Source organism: Macaca mulatta, chromosome 20, assembly GCF_049350105.2.
Source record: "Macaca mulatta isolate MMU2019108-1 chromosome 20, T2T-MMU8v2.0, whole genome shotgun sequence".
Classification (NCBI taxonomy): Eukaryota; Metazoa; Chordata; class Mammalia; order Primates; family Cercopithecidae; genus Macaca; species Macaca mulatta.
Genome location: NC_133425.1, coordinates 28,705,209 through 28,726,003, shown reverse-complemented (window position 1 = coordinate 28,726,003; position 20,795 = coordinate 28,705,209). Strand labels below are relative to the sequence as shown.

Sequence of the window (20,795 nt, the reverse complement as noted above, 5' to 3'; positions counted from 1 at the left end):
ATGAGGAAGACAGCATTACCTCCTTCACAAGGCCATTGAAAGGATGCAATGAGCGTTAGAACAGTGCCTGTATTGGTCAGAGCTCAATAGCAGCTATTAGGACTGGGTGAGATAAGTCATGTACAGAAACAGTGTTAATGACCGGGCACGGTGGCTCACACCTGTGATCCCAGCACTTTGGGAGGCTGAGGTGGGAGGACTGCCAGGAGTTTGAGACTAGGCTGAGTAACATAGCAAGACTCTCTCTACAAAAAAAATTTATAAACTAGCTGGGCATGGTGGTACATGTCTATAGATCCAACTACTTGGAAGGCTGAGTTGGGAGAATTGCCCGAGCCCAGGAATTTGAGGCTGCAGTGAGCTATGACTGTGCCTCCGCACTCTAGCCTGGACAACAGAGACCCACAGACACCCTGTCTTGAAGGAAGGAAGAAGGAAAAAAGAAAAGTCGGGTGTGGTGGCTTATGCCTGTAATCCCAGCACTTTGGGAGACTGAGGCAGGCAGATCACTTGAGGTCAGGAGTTTGAGACCAGCCTGGCCAACATGGTGAATCCCTGTCTCTACTAAAAATACAAAAATTAGCCGGGCGTGGTTGTGGGCACCTGTAGTCCCAGCTTGTAGTCGCAGATACTCAAGGGGCTGAGGCAGGAGAATCGTTTGAACCCAGGAGGCGGAGGTTACAGTGAACCCAGTTTGTGCCACTGCACTCCAGCCTGGGCGATGGAGCGAGACTGTCTCCAAAAAGAATGTTCAACACTCCCAAGCATGCCCCTCACCTCTTAGCTTAGAGCAGCCAGTGCCCTGCTGGCGGTAGACAGCTGCTGACATATTCCCAGGCACTACAGCACCATAGTTAAGAGCATAGGCCCCAGAAGCAGGTGCCTGGTTCAGTTTTCTGGCTTGTCACATGTCATATGGCAAGTCTTGGGCCAGCCACTTGACTTCTCTGGACCTCTACTTCCTCATCTGTAAAATGGGGGTGGTGATCATCACCATCTCATAGGGTGGCTGAGCAGATTAAAGGAGAACATGTGTTAAGTTTTTAGGATCTTACCAGGCATATATTAGCACTCTCTATTGTGAGGGACCCTGCCCAGCCACACAGGGTGGGCGTTGAAGTTCTCGGAGAGAGTTGCTGGCTGGGCATGATCACATGTGTAGTCCCAGCACTCTGGGAGGCTGAGGTGGGAGGGTTGCCTGAGCCCAGGAGTTCAAAACCAGCCTGGGCAACATGGCAAGACCTTGTCTCTTCTGAAAAAGAGAGATTCCTGGGTGAAAGCAGCTTCCCCATTCTGGGCCTGTTTGTTCACAGGCACTTTGAGGTGAATGATCGGAAGGACCCCCAAGAGACGGCCAAGCTCTTTTCAGTGCCAGACTTTGTAGGTGATGCCTGCAAGGCCATCGCATCCCGGGTGCGGGGGGCCGTGGCCTCTGTCACTTTCGATGACTTTCATAAGAACTCAGCCCGCATCATTCGCACTGCTGTCTTTGGCTTTGAGACCTCAGAAGCCAAAGGCCCCGACGGCATGGCCCTGCCCAGGCCCCGGGACCGGGCTGTCTTCCCCCAAAACGGGCTGGTGGTCAGCAGTGTGGACGTGCAGTCGGTGGAGCCTGTAGATCAGAGAACCCGGGACGCCCTGCAACGCAGCGTCCAGCTGGCCATCGAGATCACCACCAACTCCCAGGAAGCAGCGGCCAAGTGAGTGAGGCTGGGAGCTCGGCTGCCCATAATGCCCATGGTAGGCCACTGCTGGGACCTGGATAACCTGGCATCCCCTATGGACTGCCTGCTGCCATCTCTACCCCCAAGGGTCTATTCCCTACCCGACAGATCTGGTGATCCACTTAAAATGTGAATCAGGCTGGGCGCCGTGGCTCATGCCCATAATCACAGCACTGTGAGAGGCTGAGGCAGGAAGATCACTTGAAGCCAGGAGTTTGAGGCTGCAGTGAGCCATGATTGCGCCACTGCACTCCAGCCTGAGCAACAGGCATGGGAGACTGACCCTGTCTCAAAAGGAAAAAAAAAAAAAAAAAAAAAAACACGTATCAGATGCGATTCCTGCAGCCTCTCATCTTGCATGTGATAAAACCCAAACTCTGTCCGGCAGGTCCAGCCGACCTCCCCCAATTTGCCTTCTAGCCTCCCCCTTCCATGTTCCTTGCCCCCAGAACTTGTTCCAGCTGACATGTTCCAGCCCCACTGGCTTCCTCTGCTCCTTCAGTGCACAGTTTGGACCCACCTGAAGGCCTTTTGCAATGGCTTTTCCTGCTGCCCAGAAAGCTTCCCCCCACCAGCCCCCAGGCTCCCTTCCAGGCAGGCTCCTCCTAGTTTCAGCCCAAAGATCCCCTCCTTGGGGAACCGTTTTCTTTCTCTCACAGCTGAATAGCAACCTCTTTGCCTGGTCTCTACCACTTCACTACCTTCAAGATACTTGTCACTGTCTGAAATCCTCCTTGTGTACTTGTTTTTTCCCCCACTCAAGTGGCGTGAAAGCAGGGACTATGGTCATGCCTGCATTTGTCGGGCCCAGAATGACACTGGCGTGTGACGCATATACCATTCTGGGTTGAGTTGCGTATCGGGTGCCTTCTAGGGGCCGGGGTCTGTCCCGGGCACCGGTTTCGTTGGTGGTCTCTGCCCTTGGCGCTCCTGTTCCTGCTCCAGCCCCATGCCAGCCTCTCACCTGCACTCCGTCTCCTCCAGGCACGAGGCTCAGAGACTGGAGCAGGAAGCCCGCGGCCGGCTTGAGCGGCAGAAGATCCTGGACCAGTCAGAAGCTGAGAAAGCTCGCAAGGAACTCTTGGAGCTGGAGGCTCTGAGGTGGGTTGAAAACTAGAGGAGGAGACTGGCAGGGGCTGAGGGTCTTGGGACGGCAGCCAGTGGGGGCAGCAGGCCAGGGTTGGGAGGTGTGGATGAGATAGTGCACGGCTACAGGGTAAGTCAAGGCCATGGGGGGACTGGGCTGTCTCCTGGGTCTTACCTGACTCTGCCTTCTCTCCAGCATGGCCGTGGAGAGCACCGGGACTGCCAAGGCGGAGGCCGAGTCCCGTGCAGAGGCAGCCCGGATTGAGGGAGAAGGGTCTGTGCTGCAGGCCAAGCTGAAAGCACAGGCCTTGGCCATCGAGACGGTGAGTAGGAGGAGGCATCAAGAAGGAGGTGGCCTTGAGACCTGGAAAAGACCCATTCCCTACAGTCCCTGAGACTGTATAGGACACCAGGTCCCCCAGCATCCTATCCAAGTACTTTGTATTTGACAAAGTCCTTTGCCTTATAGGATTCATTGACTCCATTGCTGGAAGGTAAGGATTAGAACACCCATTTTGCAGCTGGGCGCTCATGCACTGTCCACCTTGGCACAAGCGCTGCGTGTGCTTCATACGCATGATCTTATTTAATGCTCGAAATCCCATTAAGAGGCTGGGTGCTCACACCTGTAATCCCAGCACTTTGGGAGGCCGAGGTGGGTGGATCACCTGAGGTTAGGAGTTCAAGACCAGCCTGACCAATATGGTGAAACCCCATCTCTACTAAAAATACAAAAAATTAGCTGGGTGTGGTGGCATGCACCTGTAATCCCAGCTACTCAGTAGTCTGAGGCAGGAGAATCGCTTGAACCCAGGGGAGGTGGAGGTTGCATATTGCTGACGTTGTGCCACTACACTCCAGCCTGGGCAACAAGAGCAAAACTCCACCTCAAAAATAAGTAAATAAAAATAAATGTAAAAAGAGACCTAGGCCAGGCGCGGTGGCTCAAGCCTGTAATCCCAGCACTTTGGGAGGCCGAGATGGGCGGATCACGAGGTCAGAAGATCGAGACCATCCTGGCTAACACAGTGAAACCCTGTCTTTACTAAAAGAAATACAAAAAACTAGCCGGGCGTGGTGGCGGGCGCCTGTAGTCCCAGCTACTCGGGAGGCTGAGGCAGGAGAATGGCGTGAACCCGGGAGGCAGAGCTTGCAGTGAGCTGAGATCCGGCCACTGCACTCCAGCCTGGGCGACAGAGCGAGACTCTGTCTCAAAAAAAAAAAAAAAAAAGAGAGACCTAGTGTGGTGCCTCATGCCTGTAACCCCAGGATCATTTGAGGACAGGTCGAGACCAATTCAAGACCAGTCTGGGCAACATAGCAAGACCTCATCTCTACAAAAACAAAGTTTAATTGGTTGGGTGTGGTGGCATGTTCCTGTAGTCCCAGCTACCCAGGAGGCTGAGGCAGGAGGATCCTTTGAGCCAGGAGTTCAAGGCTGCAGTGAGTCCTGATCTGCATTCCAGGCTGGGTCAAAATATAATGCTGGATTTTTCCCCTTCCAGGAGGCTGAGCTCCAGCGGGTCCAGAAGGTCCGAGAGCTGGAACTGGTCTATGCCCGGGCCCAGCTGGAGCTGGAGGTGAGCAAGGCTCAGCAGCTGGCTGAGGTGGAGGTGAAGAAGTTCAAGCAGATGACAGAGGCCATAGGCCCCAGCACCATCAGGGACCTTGCTGTGGCTGGGCCTGAGATGCAGGTGAGAGTTGGGGAAGGCGTGTTGGTTTCAGGACCAACCTTGGAACCAGGAAGGCAGAGCCAAGGCGGAAAACACAACATCTGGAAAGATGGTGGGGAATGGAGGGGGTGAGTGACCTGTCCCTGCATCACGGGTCATTCACGCAGTGTCACGCTGCATCAACATCAGGCACTTTACTAGACCCAGCAGTGAGCCAGAGCTTGGAGGAGACAGGAAATGGATGGGACACCAGTCTGCGACAAGCGTTTCCAAGGCAGTCAAGCAGGGTGGTCAAATGCAGGGGAGGTGACCCTTCAAATCAGCTGACTTAAGGAGGGTCACTTTGAAGTGGGCAGGGTTTGACACCCATCTAAACTTCCTCCTGTTCTCGCCTTCCAGGTGAAACTGCTCCAGTCCCTGGGCCTGAAATCAACCCTCATCACCGATGGCTCCACTCCCATCAACCTCTTCAGCACGGCCTTTGGGCTGCTGGGGATGGGGCCCGAGGGTCAGCCCCTGGGCAGAAGGGTGGCCAGTGGGCCCAGCCCCAGGGAGGGGATGTCCCCCCAGCCTGCTCAGGCCCCTCAAGCTCCTGGAGACAACCACGTGGTGCCTGTACTGCGCTAACCCCTGATTAATACAATGGACGTTTCTGGGCATTTAAAATTTCAATGCTTTTCTCTTGTCTGATATTGGTTGGGATCACCAGAGAGCTTAATGGTGGGGAGGGGAGGTGCTCCTGGCATCTTTTTTTTTTTCGAGGTGGAGTCTTGCTCTGTCACCCAGGCTGGAGTGCAATGGTGCCATCTCTTTTCACTGCAACCTCCGCCTCCCAGGTTCAAGTGATTCTCCTGCCTCAGCCTCCTGAGTAGCTGGGATTACAGGCACGTGCCACCATGCCTGGCTAATTTTTGTACTTTTTAGTAGAGACGGGGTTTCACCATGTTGGGCCAGGCTGGTCTCGGACTCCCAACCTCAGGCGATCTACGTGCCTTGGCCTCCCAAAGTGCTGGGATTACAGGTGTGAGCCACCGTGCCCGGCCGACATCTTTAGATAGTTACAGGAGACTGTTCTCCATAAAGGGGAGAGGACCCCAAGGCAGGGGGAGGATGAGCTGGAAGTCACCCAGTAGGAATGTGGCCCCAAAGCTTTGTGCACGGAGTGGCTGCCGGCTTCCTAGAGCCCAGATAGGGGCGATGATACCACGGGTAGGGCCACGGGGCCCACACTGGCAACATCTCACCACTGGTTCTCCAGGAGCCCAGCTGCCCTGTAGCTCTCAGCGTCTAACCCTTCAGCTGTGGCAGATGCAGCCCAGCTTCCCATCGGGGAGGCGCTCTCCGGCGCCACCTGCTGGTAGTGCCCGCAGCACCATCGGACGTGCCAGGCTTGCACCAGGTGCTGTGCACTTGTCCCTTCCCACGTCGGGGTGTCAGGTTGGGGAGGAGGACCCTGCCTAGGGCAGTAGAAATTGGGCATCTCCTTGAGCTTCTGGTCTGGGCTCTTTGGGAGCACTGAAGGGGGGTTGCCCTTATCCTACCCTCTCCCCCACAACCAGTAAGGGGTCCTCATTTGAGAGAAGGATCCAGGTGTAGTCAGCCTGGGTGCACCAGTCCTTTGGGGCCAGGTAGAGTTGTAGGTGACAGGCCCGCCCCGTCTCTGCCGAGGAAATAAAAAGATTCTAGGAACTGAGTGTGGGAGCTTAGGCCTGTAACCCCAGCACCTTGGGAGGCCAAGGAACAAGGATCGCTTGAGACTAGGAGTTCAAGACCAGCCTGGGCAACATAGCAAGACCCCCATCTCTACAAAAAAAAAAAGCCAGATATTGTGGCATGCATCTGTGTTCCCAGCTACTTGGGAGGCTAAGGTGAGAAGATTGCCTGAGCCCAGAAGTTGGAGGCCACAGTGAGCTATGATCATACCACTGCGCTCCAGCCTGGGTGACAGAGGGAGACCCTGTCTCTATAAAAACCCCCTAAAAGCCTCTCTAACTCCCTCATCTTTCCCTTCCTGTAATATTTAGTGGAAAAAGCCCTGTCCCCACTGAACTCACCTCCCTCCCTCTCTGCCCTGCCCCTGACCAGCTGCACGTTGCTGGAGGAGGAACACCCCGCGGAGCTGACTGATCTTATTTTAAGCTCATGGGAACAAATATTGAGGGAGGTGCAGCTCCTCTGACTGTGCTGCTCTGTCTTGCGTGCGATCCACTTCGAGACAACCATTCACACCACCTCTCCTCTCAGCCACCTACACCCCCTGCCCACTTTCTCTCACCTCTTTGAGAAAATAGAAGCAAATTGGGTAGGAAGGCCCTTTCCAGCAACAAACCTAACAAACTGTTGGCATCTGTACTCTGTCCTCCCTCCTGTTCCCACACTGGGTTCCTCTCCTTGGGCTCTAGGAGGGAGGGCTGCATTCCTTCCCTGATTGCCGTCCTCTCCTGTGCTGTCAATTTTTTTTTTTCTTTTTTTTTTTTGAGACTGAGTCTCGCTCTGTCGCCTAGGTTGGAGTGCAGTGGCGTGATCTCAGCTCACTGCAACCTCTGCCTCATGGATTCAAGTGATTCTCCTGCCTCGGCCTCCCGAGTCGCTGAGGCGACAGTCATGCACCACCATGCCCTGCTAATTTTTGTATTTTTAGTAGATGTGAGGTTTTGCCATGTTGTCCAGACTGGTCATGAACTCCTGACCTCAAGTGATCCACCTGCCTCGGCCTCCCAAAGGGCTGGGATAACAGGTGTGAGCCACTGCACCCAGCTGATATGCCAACAATTTCTTCTCTCCTGCATCATCGTCATCAGGATATAGACATGTCTACTCTGTCCATATAAAACAACTCCCTTAACCCTATGAGCCCGTCTACTTCCCACCTCTCCTTTTTCCATAACAGCTAAATTTTTCCAGAGTTCTCTGTGGTCTCACTTTACATTCTTCATCTCTCATCTCTTCAAACCACTCCAGATAGGGCCAGGTATGGTGGCTCACGCCTGTAATCCCAACACATCGTAAGACCCTGTCTCTACTAAAAATACAAAAATTAGCCAGGTGTGGTGGTGGGTGCCTGTAATCCCAGCTACTTGGCAGTTTGATGGAGGAGAATCCCTTGAACCCAGGAGGTGGAGGTTGTAGTGAGCGAGATTGCGCCATTGTACTCCAGCCTGGGCAACAAAAGCAAAACTCCAACTCAAAAAAAAAAACACCCCAGGTAGCTCCTGTTTCTGCCCCTTATGTTACGGAAACTGCTCTATTCAGTGTCACCAGTAATGTCCCGTTGCTAAATCCAGTAGTTGACCAGTCACTTGGCACAGTTGGCCATTCCTCCCATGCTGAGCTTTCTTGATGTCACCTGTTCTAGTTTTCTTTCTCGCTTCTCTCAGCCTCTGATTTGTGGGTTCCCTGAGGCCCGCTTCTCATGCCGACATTCTTGTCCAGTCGCATGACCTTAGATGGTCTCTATACCACTGACCTCCGAATCCATTACTCCAGCTCTGACCTCACCTAAGAGCTCTGGACTCATTTCCAATCCATGCCTTGATGTCTCCACGTGGACCTCAGTTGGTGATCAGGCTTTGGCTCTCCCCAGTGAAATGGGGAGACAACATCCCCATTCCGGGGAATGGGCGAACGACATCACATGCCCACTCTTCCTTCTTCCGTATAAATGGGTGACCAACAATGTTCCAAGTGGAGGCTGCTCCAACTGCCTGGGTCCCAGGGAGAAAATGGTGTGAGGCGCAGCCACGGCTGACCTGCAACAGACATGTGGCAAGAGTGAGAAATGTTTGCTGTATTAAGCAACTGAGACTTGGGGGGTTTTGTTACCACAGCATAACCTAGCCTATCCTGACTACTTCGTGTACCTCACAGGATTGTAAGATCCCATAGGTCACAGGGGAAACTGCTCTAAATTGTATGCACGGGGCTGGGTGTGGTGGCTCATGCCTGTTATCCCAGCACTTTGGGAGGCCGAAGCAGATGGATCACCTGAGGTTGGGAGTTCAAGACCAGCCTGGCCAATATGGCAAAACCCTGTCTCTACTAAATATGAAAAAAAAAAAAAAAAAAAAAAAGCTAGGCTTGGTGGCACATGTCTGTAATTCCAGCTACTCAGGAGGCTGAGGCAGGAGAATCGCTTGAACCCGGGAGATAGAGGCTGCAGTCTGCCGAGATCACACCACTGCACTCCAGCCTGGGAGAGGGCAAAACTCCATCTCAAAAAAAAATGATATGCATGAAGAGGGGCCCAGCACAGGCCATAGAGTGGGGAAGACGGGACTTGCTGGAAATACAGTGAGCCTCTCTCAAAAAATATATATATTTTTTAGATTATTATTATTATTATTTTTTTTTTTTTTTTTTTGAGACAGAGTCTCCCTCTGTCCCCCAGGCTAGAGTGCAGTGGCCGGATCTCAGCTCACTGCAAGCTCCGCCTCCCGGGTTTACGCCATTCTCCTGCCTCAGCCTCCCGAGTAGCTGGGACTACAGGCGCCCGCCACCTCGCCCGGCTAGTTTTTTGTATTTTTTAGTAGAGACGGGGTTTCACCATGTTAGCCAGGATGGTCTCGATCTCCTGACCTTGTGATCCGCCCGTCTCGGCCTCCCAAAGTGCTGGGATTACGGGCTTGAGCCACCGCGCCCGGCCTAGATTAATTTTTTTGTTTGTTTTGTTTGTTTTGTTTGTTTTGAGACGGAGTCTCGCTGTGTCACCCAGGCTGGAGTGCAGTGGCCAGATCTCAGCTCACTGCAAGCTCCGCCTCCCAGGTTCACGCCATTCTCCTGCCTCAGCCTCCCGAGTAGCTGGGACTACAGGCGCCCGCCACCTCGCCCGGCTAGTTTTTTGTATTTTTTAGTAGAGACGGTGTTTCACCGTGTTAGCCAGGATGGTCTCGATCTCCTGACCTCGTGATCCGCCCACCTCGGCCTCCCAAAGTGCTGGGATTACAGGCTTGAGCCACCGCGCCCGGCCTAGATTAATTTTTTAACTTTAAATTTTTTAAATTAAATTATTAGACTTAATCTCTTTTTTTTTTTTTTTTTTTTTTTTTGAGACAGGGTTTTGCTCTGGTATGGTGGCTAAATATTTTGAATTTCATCCTAGGGGCTTGGGGTGGCCCGAAGCAACCTGTTTTCTGAAAGAAGCCTAAAATATATATTGAATTTTTTTTTCCTTTTTTTTTTTTAAGAGTCTTGCTTTGTCACCCAGGCTGGAGTGCAGTGATATAATCTCGGCTCACTGCAACCTCTGCCTCCCAGGTTCAAGCCATTCTCCCACCTCAGCCTCCTGAGTAGCGGGGATTACGGCATTTGCCACCATACCTGGCTACTTTTTGTATTTTTTGGGTTTTTTTTGGTTTTTTTTGAGACAGTTTTGCTACTGTTGCCTAGGCTGGAGTGCAATGGCACAATCTTGGCTCACTTCAACCTCTGCCTCCTGGGTTCAAGTGATTCTCCTGCCTCAGCCTCCCAAGTAGCTGGAATTACAGGTGCCTGCCACCAAACCCAGCTAATTTTTGTATTTTTAGTAGAGATGAGGTTTCACCATGTTGGCCAGGCTGGTTTCAAACTCCTGACCTCAGGTGATCCGCCCACCTCGGCCTCCCAAAGTGCTGGGATTATAGGCATGAGCCACAGTGCCCGGCCCTAGTTTTTTATACCTTAAAAATTGGGCCCATAAAAAGTTTTTTTTTAGATTAAATTAGCCAGGTATGGTGGCATGTGCCTGTAGTCCCAGTTACTCAGGAGGCTGAAGCAGGAGGATCACTTGAACTCAGGAATTTGAGGCTGCAGTGAGCTATGACAGCACCGTTGGACTCCAGCCTGGGCAACAGAGTGAGACCCTGTCTCAAAAAACATACATACATAGAGAACAGTGTGATCTCTGATGAAGTTCAACACAGCCTGTTTTTGTCTAGCACTAGAACAAATGACTTTTCTTTGGTTGAATACCAAAGTAATTGATGTGTGGAAGGACCCTTTTTTTTTTTTTTTTTTTGAGACGGAGTCTCACTCTGTCGCCCAGGCTGGAGTGCAGTGGCGCGATCTCGGCTCACTGCAAGCTCCGCTCCCCCGGGTTCACGCCATTCTCCTGCCTCAGCCTCCCGAGTAGCTGGGACTACAGGCGCCGCCACCTCGCCCGGCTAATTTTCTTGTATTTTTAGTAGAGACGGGGTTTCACCGTGTTAGCCAGGATGGTCTTGATCTCCTGACCTCATGATCCGCCCGTCTCGGCCTCCCAAAGTGCTGGGATTACAGGCTTGAGCCACCGCGCCCGGCCATGAAGGACCCTTTTTATAAGAAAAATCTGTATCTTTCAACAGGAAACACATTCAGCATGGTAAGATGTTGTTTACCAAATCAGTTGCCTCTTCCTCTTAGACCCATAACTAATCTGTGTCCCAGCTTCCCTTGTCCTTAGACGCTGCTGCGTGATCGAGTTGTAGCCAATGGAATGGAATTGGAAGTAACAAGTGCTAATTTCCTGTCTTTCCATAATAACTTGGCTCCTGCAACCTCCAGGCACATCATCTGCCTACGTGATGCAAACAAGCTGGGCAGTCCCAGGAGCCACGTGTTGAAAATGGCAGAACCACAGAACAGGAGATGCCCAAATCCCTGAATCACAACTTGCAGGAGAGCTGTCTCCCGGCCGGCAGCATCTGATTAAGATTTAATATGAGTTAGAAATAGTGTTCTTTTTTTTTGTTTTTGAGACGGAGTCTCGCTCTGCCACCAGACTGGAGTGCAGTGGCACGATCTCGGCTCACTGCAACCTCCGCCTCCCGGGTTCAAACGATTCTCCTGCCTCAGCCTCCCAAGTAGCTGGGACTACAGGCATGCACCACCACACCCAGCTTATTTTTGTATTTTTGGTAGAGATGAGGTTTCACCATGTTGGCCAGGCTGGTCTTGAACACCTGAGCTCAGGTGATCCCCCGCCTCGGCCTCCCAAAGTGCTGGGATTATAGGTGTGAGCCACCACACCCAGCCAACTTTTTAACTTTTTTGTAGCGATGGGGACTTGCTATGTTGCCCAGGCTAGTCTCAAGTTCCTGACCTCAAGTGATCCTCCTGTTTCGGCCTCCCAAAGTGCTGGGATTACAGGCGTGTGCCACCACACCCAGTCTAGAAATAAACTATCACGTTTGAGGCACTACACATCTTGAAGTTTGTTACAGTAGCTAGGGTTATTTTTAATCACAGAAGGAGAGCCTTGAGGAGTGAAGACTGCCTAGAGGAACAGCAGATGTACAGGTACCGATCTCCTGCCCTCAGAGTCGGAGTCATTGAGTGGAACAAACAAATGAAACTTCTTTCATAGTGGCGTGGTGATCATTCGTTTATTCTGAAGGCATATAGCTAAATTCCAGAAGGCTATTACTGCACATATAATGTGACTCCACTGTGTTCCCTAGATCAAATATAGAGACTTCAGGATCCAGGTCAGCTCAGCTTTTCCCCACTCCCCACCTCCAGATCAAGGGCTCTGCAGGTTCCTCCTGAGCCCAGGCCAGCCACTAGACATGGAATGCAGGCACCAGACTGACTTCAAGCCATGTCCCTGTAGGCCAAGGGGACTTAAAAGCCCTCCTGTGAGTCTTCAGTGCTACCCTACAAGCCTCAGGATGCTCGGGTGCAGATTCTTTTAGACTGCCATGCTCACACTCTCCTCCCCAACTCTCTTTTTTAAGATCACATATGGCCGGGCGCAGTGGCTTACGCCTACAGTCCCAGCACTTTGGGAGGCTGAGGCGGGTGGATTACCTGAAGTCAGGAGTTCGAGACCAGCCTGACCAACATGGAGAAACCCCCGTCTCTACTAAAAATACTAAATTAGCCGGGCGTGGTGGCAGGTGCCTGTAACCTCAGCTACTCAAGAGGCTGAGGCAGGAGAATCGCTTGAACCCCAGGGGCAGAGGTTGCAGTGAGCCAAGATTGCACCACTTCACTCCAGCCTGGGCAAAAGAGTGAAACTCTGTCTCAAAAAAAAAAAAAAAGATCATATATGACCAGGCATGGTGGTTCATACCTATAATTGCAGCACTTTGGGAGGTTGAGGTGGGAGGATCACTTGAGCCCAGGAATTCAAGACCGACCTGAGCAACATAAGGAGACCCCATCTCTACAAAAAATACAAAAATAATTAGCTGGGGGTAGTGGTGCCGCCTGTAGTCCCAGCTACTCAAGAGGCTGAAGCTGGAGGATCACTTGAGCCCAGGAGATGGGTGTTGTGAAGAGCCAAGATGGAGCTACTGCACTGCAACCTGGGCGACAGAGTGAGACCTTGTCTCAAAACAAAACAACTCAGTGTAGCTGGATCTACACAGTCAGTCTTCTGATGTCACTGTAAATGGTTAGAGCCGAGGAGCCCAGGAGCCAGTCAGGGACATGGGAGTCAGGCAGGCCAAGGGCTCTGTGCTGTGGGGCTGGAGAGTGCTCAGAGGACTCACTGTGCTGAAGGAAGAGCCGACAGGAAGGAGAAAGGGCTGCAGGGCAGGCGCGGGGACAGCCCCTGATCCAGTCTCCTACCTGGACTGCACCAGGCCAGGTAGGAGGTACCTCATGAGCTGGAAACGCACCTCAGTTTTTTCTTTTGTTTGTTTTTTGTTTATTTGAGACGGAGACTCATCTGTCGCCAGGCTGGAGTACAGTAGGGCAATCTTGGTTCACTGCAACCTCCGCCTCCCGGGTTCAGGCGATTCTCCTGTCTCAGCCTCCAGAGTAGCTGGAATTACATTCACGTGCCACCACGCCCAGGTAATTTTTAGTAGAGATGGCGTTTCACCGTGTTAGCCAGGATGATCTCTATCTCCTGAACTCGTAATCCGCCCGCCTTGGCCTCCCAAAGTGCTGGGATTACAGGCTTGAGCCACCGTGCCCGGCCCCCACAATAAAATTTTAAAGTCCTCTGGGCTCCTAGGCTGCCCCAGCTGGCTTCTGCGTCGCCTCTCACCAGCTCTCCCAGCCCCCAACCCCCAGCACTTAGTGCTCCAGGCCCTGTGATCCAGATCTGTTTCTTTTTTTTTTTTTACCCACCTTGACTGGAGCAGACCAGGTTGGCGGGGATGAGGGGATGCCTGATGCACTGGAAACACACTTGCTTTGTGCACCAATATTATTATTATTATTATTTTTGAGACGGAGCCTCGCTCTTTGGTTGGGCTGGAGTACAGTGGCATGATCTTGGCTCACTGCAACCTCCACTTCCTGGGTTCAAGCAATCCTCCCACCTCAGCTTCCTGAGTAGCTGGGACTACAGGCGTGTACCACCATACCTGGCCAATTTTTGTATTTTTTTGTAGAGATGGGGTTTCACCATGTTGGCCAGGCTAGTCTTTAACTCCTGACCTCAAATGATCCACCCCTTGGGCTTCCAAAGTTCTGGGATTACAGGTGTGAGCCACTCTGCCCGGCCTAGATCTGTTCCAATTTCTGATGTCACCGTAAATGGTTAGAATCAAGGAGCCCAGGAGCCAGTCAGGGACGTGGGACCCAGGCGGACCGAGGGCTCTGTGCTCTGGGGCCGGAGAGTGCTCAGAGGACCCACCATGCTGGAAGAAGAGCTGACAGGAAGGAGAAAGAGGTGCAGAGTCCAGGGGCCTCTCTGGTCTCCCTGCCTTCCCATGCCATTCCCTCAGCTAAGAACCAATCTCCTCTGCACTAACCCTCTCCAATCCCTACCAGCCTTCTACATGGGATACCCAGCCCCTTCACCAAACCCTAGATCAGGTCCTAGGTGTCTTCTACTCCCACCCCCAGCGAGCACTTTCATGTGTTGTTGTAGGGGAAGCCAGCTGCCCAGTACCCAGTGAATCCCCTGGGCCTAGCACAGGAATTGAGGCTCAGTACATGTCTGGTAAATTTCCGCTCTCTTGGACACGGAGGCCTCTTGGGCCACTTGGCTAAGCTATTATGCAGATAAAATGAGTAACATCTGCAAAGAACCCCCAGCACAGAGTCTGGCATATGGTACACTAGTTTAAAAACCACAGATGGCAGGGGATAGATGCCCAGAACAATGCCTAGTGTAAGAGCCCACAAAAAGAGGGAACAGTGTTTCTCAACATTACTGGAAGAATTCCCCGGCATTCAAATTGCAGGCTTCTGGGCCCATCCCTAGAGCCTCTAACTCTGAAGGTTGGCTGCAGGGTCCAAGAAGTTGCACCTATTTTATTTTTTGAGACATCTTGTTCTGTCGTCCAGGCTGGAGTACAGTAGCATGATCATGGCTTACTACAGCCTTGACCTCCCAGGCTCATTCAGTCCTCTCACTGCAGCCTCCCCAGTAGCTGGGACTAAGGCATACACCACCACACTTGGCTAATTTTTGTTTTTGTTTTTTTAGAGACGCAGTCCTGCCATGTGACCCAGGCTGGTCTTGAACTCCTGGGCTCAAGTGATCCTCCCACCTCAGCCTCCCAAAGTGCTAGGATTACAGGCCAGGTGTGAGCCTCCAAGACGGGCCAAAGTTGTTTTTTTGTTTTGTTTTTTTGAGACTGCCTGGCTCTGCCTCCCAGGCTGGAATGGCACTATTATGGATCACTGCAACCTCTCCCTCCTGCCTCCCAGGCTCAAGCCATCCTCGCACCTCAGCCTCCTGAGTAGCTGGGACCACAGGCACATGTCACCACACCCGACTAATTTTTGTATTTTTTGTAGAGATGGGGTTTCACCATATTGGTCAGGCTGGCCTCGAACTCCTGCACTCAAGCAATCCACCCAACCTTGGCCTTCCAAAATGCTGGGATAACAGGCGTGAGCCACCACACCTGGCTTGAATTTGCATTTTAAAGAAATATCCAGCCAGGCTTGGTGGCTCACGCCTGTAATCCCAGCACTTTGGGAGGCTAAGGTGGGAGGATCACTTGAGGTCAGGAGTTTGGGGCTACGGTGAGCACTCCAGCTTGGACAACAGAGTAGGACTCTGTCTCTGAAAAAAAAAAAAAAAAGAAAGAAAGAAAGAAAGAAAAGAAAAGGAAAGAAAAAAGAGAAATAGAAATATTCCACAGGCAGTCTAAGGACCACACTCTGAGAAACCAACTCACTGACAGACGAATATTTATTAAGCAGCTACTATATGCCAGGTTCAGGTTGGTCTTATTCTAGGGATACAGAAGGGAACAAGAAAAGTTTGTGCCTTCATGGAGTTTACATTCCAGTGAGGGTAGAAAATACCAAGAATATAAATACATGTAGACGGTCAGTGAGATCAAACAAGTGGGGGACACTGCATGAGCGTGGGAGGCAGGAGGGCCTCTCTGTGAGGTCACTGTGGATAGACGGAGAAGCCAGCCAGCAAACTGGAGGAAAAGCACCCAGACGGACGTCCTTCCCTAAGCTCCCTCAACCCAGGCCCTGAGCCAAGAATATCTGAAAGGAAAGCAAGTCAAATAGTGAAGTCCCGCCAGGACCAGGGTAGGCAGGACAGAGAAGCCGGCGACGGGGAAGGCTGTGGATGGCTTCTTCCCTCCCAGGCACGGTGCCCCAGACTTGCTCTAGCTGGGGGCGGAGGTCTGACTCCCCTGCCTTTCGGGAAACGCGGCCCTCACACCATCTCCCTCACTCAACTGTCCCTAGCATCTCGGACCCCAGGGCTGAGCCAGCAGGGCATGACACTGCCCGGTGCTGGCACCCCAGGAGCACCGCCTGTATGCATGGGGCCTCCCGCGTAACCTCCCTGATTTGAGGCCTGGGTTCTTGGGATCCCAGAGAACATGACGTCACCAAAGAGAGGCTGACCCCCATCCCAGCAGGTAGAACAACACATGAGGAAGGCGTGAGACTGGGACCTCCTAGCAGCGGGTGGGGAGCTGTGTGGCACAGCAAGACTCCCAGGGTAGGTGGGCAGCCAGGACCCGGGGCTCCTGCGTCACTTCTTCTTGGCGCGGTCTGCTGCGTCTAGGGCAGCCATGTTGCGGGCAGCTGTGATCAGGTGGATGACACTGATGAGCGACTTCAGCAAGGCAATGGGGGCAGTGACCCAGAGGCCCATCCGGAACAGTCCCACGGAGCCAACTGCAGGAAGGCAGCAGGGAAGTTCGGGGCCTGAAGGAGGGGGCCTCCATCTCCCTGGGCAGCCCAGATCCCCCTCCCATCCTCCTGCCCCGCCCCTCATCTCATACCTAAAGGTCCCTCAGAGAAATGGAACAGGTAGAGGAGGCAGTAGAAGAGCTCATTCCCAGCACACAAGGTGAACAGAGCAGGCTGCACACACAGCAAACAGACCACATTAGCAAGAGGCAGGCGTGTGCCACCCCCTGCCCCCCAGCACTAATGAGGGTGCAATCTCAGCAGATTATTATTTTTTTTCTTTTTTAGAGACAGGGTCTCGCTCTGTCATCCAGACTGGAATGCAGTGGTATGATCATAGCACTGCAGCCTCAAAACTCCTGGTCTCAGCCAGGCGCGGTGGCTCATGCCTGTGGTCCCAGCACTTTGGGTGGCTGAGTCAGGCAGATCACCTGAGGTCAGGAGATTGAGACCAGCCTGGCCAACATGGCGAAATCCCTCTCTACTAAAAATACAAAAATTAGCCGAACGTGGTGGCGCATGCCCGTAGTCCTAGTAGTCCTAGACTCCTAGTAGTCCTCAGGAGGCTGAGGCACAAGAATCGCTGGAACCCAGCAGGCAGAGGTTGCACTGAGCCGGTAACGCGCCAATGAACTCCAGCCTGGGTGACAGAGTGAGACTCTTTGTCTCAAAAAACAAAAAAAAACCTTGGTCTCATGCAATCCTTCCACCTTAGCCTCCTAAGTAGAGACTACAGGCGTGCACCACTGTGCCTGGCTAAGCTAATTCAAGGGTTTGTGTGTGTGTGTGTGTGGAAACAGAGTCTCACTTTGTTGCCCAGGCTGGTCTCAAACTCCTGGTCTCAAGCAATCCCCCCACCTCAGCCTCCCAAAGCGCTGAGATTACAGGCATGAGCCACCATGCCTAGCCATTATCTTTTTAAAAATCCTTCCAGAGGCTGCCTGTGTTCCTGAAATCAAGTCCACACTCCAGCCCTGCAAACCTCTCTGGCTTATCTCCCTCTCCTCTTTCAGTCCCTCCTCTTTGCAGGCCTCATTCCCACTTGTTCCCTGGAGTAATTCACACAGGCCTTCCCCACCAATCCTCTTCCTCCACACCTCAGCTTACAGGCCCCTCCTCCTGGAGTGACTGGGCAGGCCCTGCTCTGTGCCCTTGCCTTCTCCTAGTCTAGGACCAGGGTTCAGCCCAGGGCTTCCCACAGCCAAGAGCCTGAGGGGCGGGGTGTGCAGGAAATGCCTACCCTCGAGGTGTAATAGATCCGAAGCACTGGATTCCCGGACAAGTCGATCATCTTGTGACTCTCACTGCCTCGGACCACAGAACTTAGGGAGAAAACAGGGGAACCCATGAGGTTTCATGACCACTACCGTGCATCCGATCCTCATGTTAACACCTATTGTACAGATGGAAAACTGGGCATGGCTAAGGACCAATATCCTGCCCAAAGCCAGTTACCTATTTCGGGGCAGAGCCAGGATTCAAATACCACATTTGAAAGCTCCTATGCCCGTTCCTATGAGCTGTCACCTATTTGGAATCCTAGAATATCCAGCCAGAAGAGTCCTAAGAATTGCTTAATGCAACTGTAAACATGACTGAAGCTTTAAAGAGAGGCGTGTTTGCCTGGGGTCCTTCTACAAAGCAGAGCTAAAATGGAGCCCTTCCAGGACGCCTAGTGCCATCCCAGACACCCTTCCATCTAAGCTCAGCCCACCCCACTGTAGTGTCTCTAACTGGCCAAGGCCCCCAGCATCGCGGCAGACCTGTGGAGGTGCAGCCAGTGACTGGCCACATCCAAACTCATGCTGAGTTGGAAGAACAGCGTGGCTCGAGGGTACAGCAGGGCCAGGTTGACCAACAGGCACATGGTGGAGCAGCGGTCCGTCAGCATGTCCAGCATGGCCCCAAACCGGGTTCCTGGAAGATTAGGTGGGCAGGGGCTATTATGGCACAGAGACTGCAGGACAGGTGCCCATATTTGGTTTATCACTCTCATGCAGGGTGTAAACGAAGACTGGAAGTGTCCACCTGCCTGGGGAGGAACGCAGGTTGGAAAACAGGCTGTGTGTGAGGTTAGTGGGCAAAGGTCACCATGGCATGAACTGAGAAAGGCATGAGAGTGAAAGGAACAGGGTAGGAGGAGAGGAAAGCTATGTCTGCAGCTCATCAACCCCAGAACCAAGGCTCCAGGGCTAGAAAAAGAGACTTGATGCCTCGGGGGAAGCCTTAGAGTTGGGTCTGAAGAACAGATTAAAAAATTAGTCAACCCTCCAAGAGCCATCACCCGTCCCTCTCCATCCTCCCTCTAAGCATGCCTTCTGGAACCCCAACTACTTATGCAGGGCACACAGTAGGCCTCCAGGAAACACCTGTTGATAGGACTTTTTTTTTTCCCCCCGAGACAGAGTCTTGCTCTGTCGCCCAGGCTGGAGTGTGATGGCACAATCTCGGCTCACTGCAACCTCCGCCGCCCAGGTTCGAGCAATTCTCCTGCCTTAGCCTCTTGAGTAGCTGGGATTACAGGCACACGTCACCAAGCCAGCTAATTTTTGTATTTTTTGCAGAGACAGGGTTTCACTATGTTGGTCACTCTGGTCTCGAACTTCTGACCTCGTGATCCGCCCGCCTCGGCCTCCCAAGTGCTGGGATTACAGGCGTGAGCCACCGCCCCTGGCCTGAATGGACTTGTGTTCAGAGAGACCTCCAGCAGCGCCATGGCCACGTCATGTCTTGCTAATCCACACCTCTCACAAGCAGTGAGTTCTCAAGAGCTAGCTTAAATCCCTTCTGCTACAAAATCAGGCCATTCTTGCTGGGCGCAGCACTTTGGGAGGAAGGCAGGAGGATCGCTTGAGGCTAGGAGCTGGGGACCAGTCTGGGCGACACTGCAAGACTCAGTCTCTACAAAAATTTAAAAATTAGCCAGGTGTGGTGACACGCGCCTGTAGTCCCAGTTAATCAGGAGGCTGAGGTGGAAGGATTACTTGAGCCCAGGAGATGGGGGCTGCAGTGAGCCATCACTCCAGCCTGTGACAGAGCGAGACGCTGTCTCAAAAACAAAACACAAAACAAAACAAAAAACCCCAGGCCATCCTGTTCTGCTTTTTTCAGAGATGGGAATGACAGCCCTCTGACTCTGAGGTCCTGAGGAGGCAGGGAAGGGAGCAGGGGGTTGTTGGGCCCCAAGGCTGGCTGAGAGGGGTGTCTGTCACCTTGATTAAGAGCGCGAGCAGCGTGTCCATCGAAAGCGTCCAGCAGGCCGCTGAGCAGGTAGAAGGAGGAGGCCGTGAGGGGGCAGCAGGGCATGAAGTAGAAAGAAATGATGGCGAAGACAATCCGGGCATAACCTTGGAACGGGACGCGGGGAAACAGGGCAGGATTAGGGAGCCCGCCAAGGCCCCTCGCCCTCTAGTCCGGCCCGGGGCCGCGGGCAGCACTCACCGATGAGGTTGGGCACGAACAGGAAGATATTTTCGTCTGGCATCGCAGCGCCTCCCTTGCTGCCCCGGGCCTGCTCTGAAGATGCCAGCGCTGTCCCAGCCCCGTCGCGCGGCCTCAGCCTCCGGCCCGGCTCATCGGCCGCACCACCTGCGCCCTGGACCCCGCCGCCCCAACCCGGCCCCAGATGCTGAATCCCGCAGCCGTCGGGAGCATGGGCCGGCCCCGAGACGCGCAGGGCGCAGGCGGGGCGCGCAGCCCGCCCTTCCTACCCGCAACCCCCTCGCCTCTGCCGGCCCCGCAGGCGCTCCGGGCCTCCAGCTGCGGTCGCCGCTGCTCCAGCTGCGCGTGGCTTTCGGGAACCTCCTCGTCCGCGCCCGCCGTTGCAAAATTGGAGAGAGGAAAAAGTGGCTTAAAAAATAGTTGCGGCCCCTTTAAGGCCTGTTCGCTTCCTTTCCCTTTTCCTCCCTCCGCCCCCTCCCTTGGCTCGTACCAAGGCGCAGAGGGGGAGAGGGAGGAAAGAACCATTGACGTCGAGCAAAGGCAGAAACGGAAAAGGAAAGAGCAAAAGAGAAAGAGGCCGAATAAAAATATCTGCTTTCCTTTTCTGGAGGGTGTGACTTCCTGGAGACAAAAATAAGGCGATAAAATTCCTCTTTCTGAGTCTTTGCATCCCCGAGAGGCCAGGATATTTGGTGCAGTCCTCACTTTTCTCCCCGCCCCCTAAGTCTGCAGCCGCCTTTGCTCTCGCAGGCTCCAGGCGGCTAGAGAGGCTCCAGAGCGCCCTGAAGCAGGCTTGCTTCTCGCGTGCCCCTTGTGATAGGAGGATTAGGTCGCAGGCTCCACC

The 20,795-nt window shown here is 53.1% G+C and overlaps 2 protein-coding genes across 13 annotated transcripts in view; one reads left to right on the top strand and one right to left on the bottom strand.

Annotated features, from left to right (window-relative positions):
- Positions 1 to 5,149, top strand: part of MVP (major vault protein) — a 28,338-nt gene extending 23,189 nt beyond the window's left edge. For all 4 annotated transcript variants that reach the window (XM_077985774.1, XM_002808293.4, XM_077985773.1 and 1 more), the window contains 5 exons: positions 1,314 to 1,700; positions 2,709 to 2,825; positions 3,007 to 3,133; positions 4,316 to 4,504; positions 4,883 to 5,149. In XM_077985774.1, the coding sequence (XP_077841900.1) occupies positions 1,314 to 1,700; positions 2,709 to 2,825; positions 3,007 to 3,133; positions 4,316 to 4,504; positions 4,883 to 5,110 (1,048 nt within the window). In that variant the 3' untranslated portion in view covers positions 5,111 to 5,149. The remainder of the gene's footprint in view (positions 1 to 1,313; positions 1,701 to 2,708; positions 2,826 to 3,006; positions 3,134 to 4,315; positions 4,505 to 4,882) is intronic.
- A 10,372-nt stretch (positions 5,150 to 15,521) lies between these two features.
- CDIPT (CDP-diacylglycerol--inositol 3-phosphatidyltransferase) lies at positions 15,522 to 20,388 on the bottom strand. Of its 9 annotated transcripts, none has more exons than XM_077983771.1 (6): positions 19,952 to 20,357; positions 19,723 to 19,857; positions 18,274 to 18,542; positions 17,751 to 17,832; positions 16,603 to 16,684; positions 15,522 to 16,525 (listed from the first exon to the last, which is right to left on the bottom strand). In XM_077983771.1, the coding sequence occupies exons 2-6, from the start codon at positions 19,852 to 19,854 to the stop codon at positions 16,350 to 16,352; spliced, it is 741 nt and encodes a 246-aa protein (XP_077839897.1). In that variant the 5' UTR covers positions 19,855 to 19,857; positions 19,952 to 20,357; the 3' UTR covers positions 15,522 to 16,349.
- Between the last annotated feature and the right edge of the window lie 407 nt (positions 20,389 to 20,795).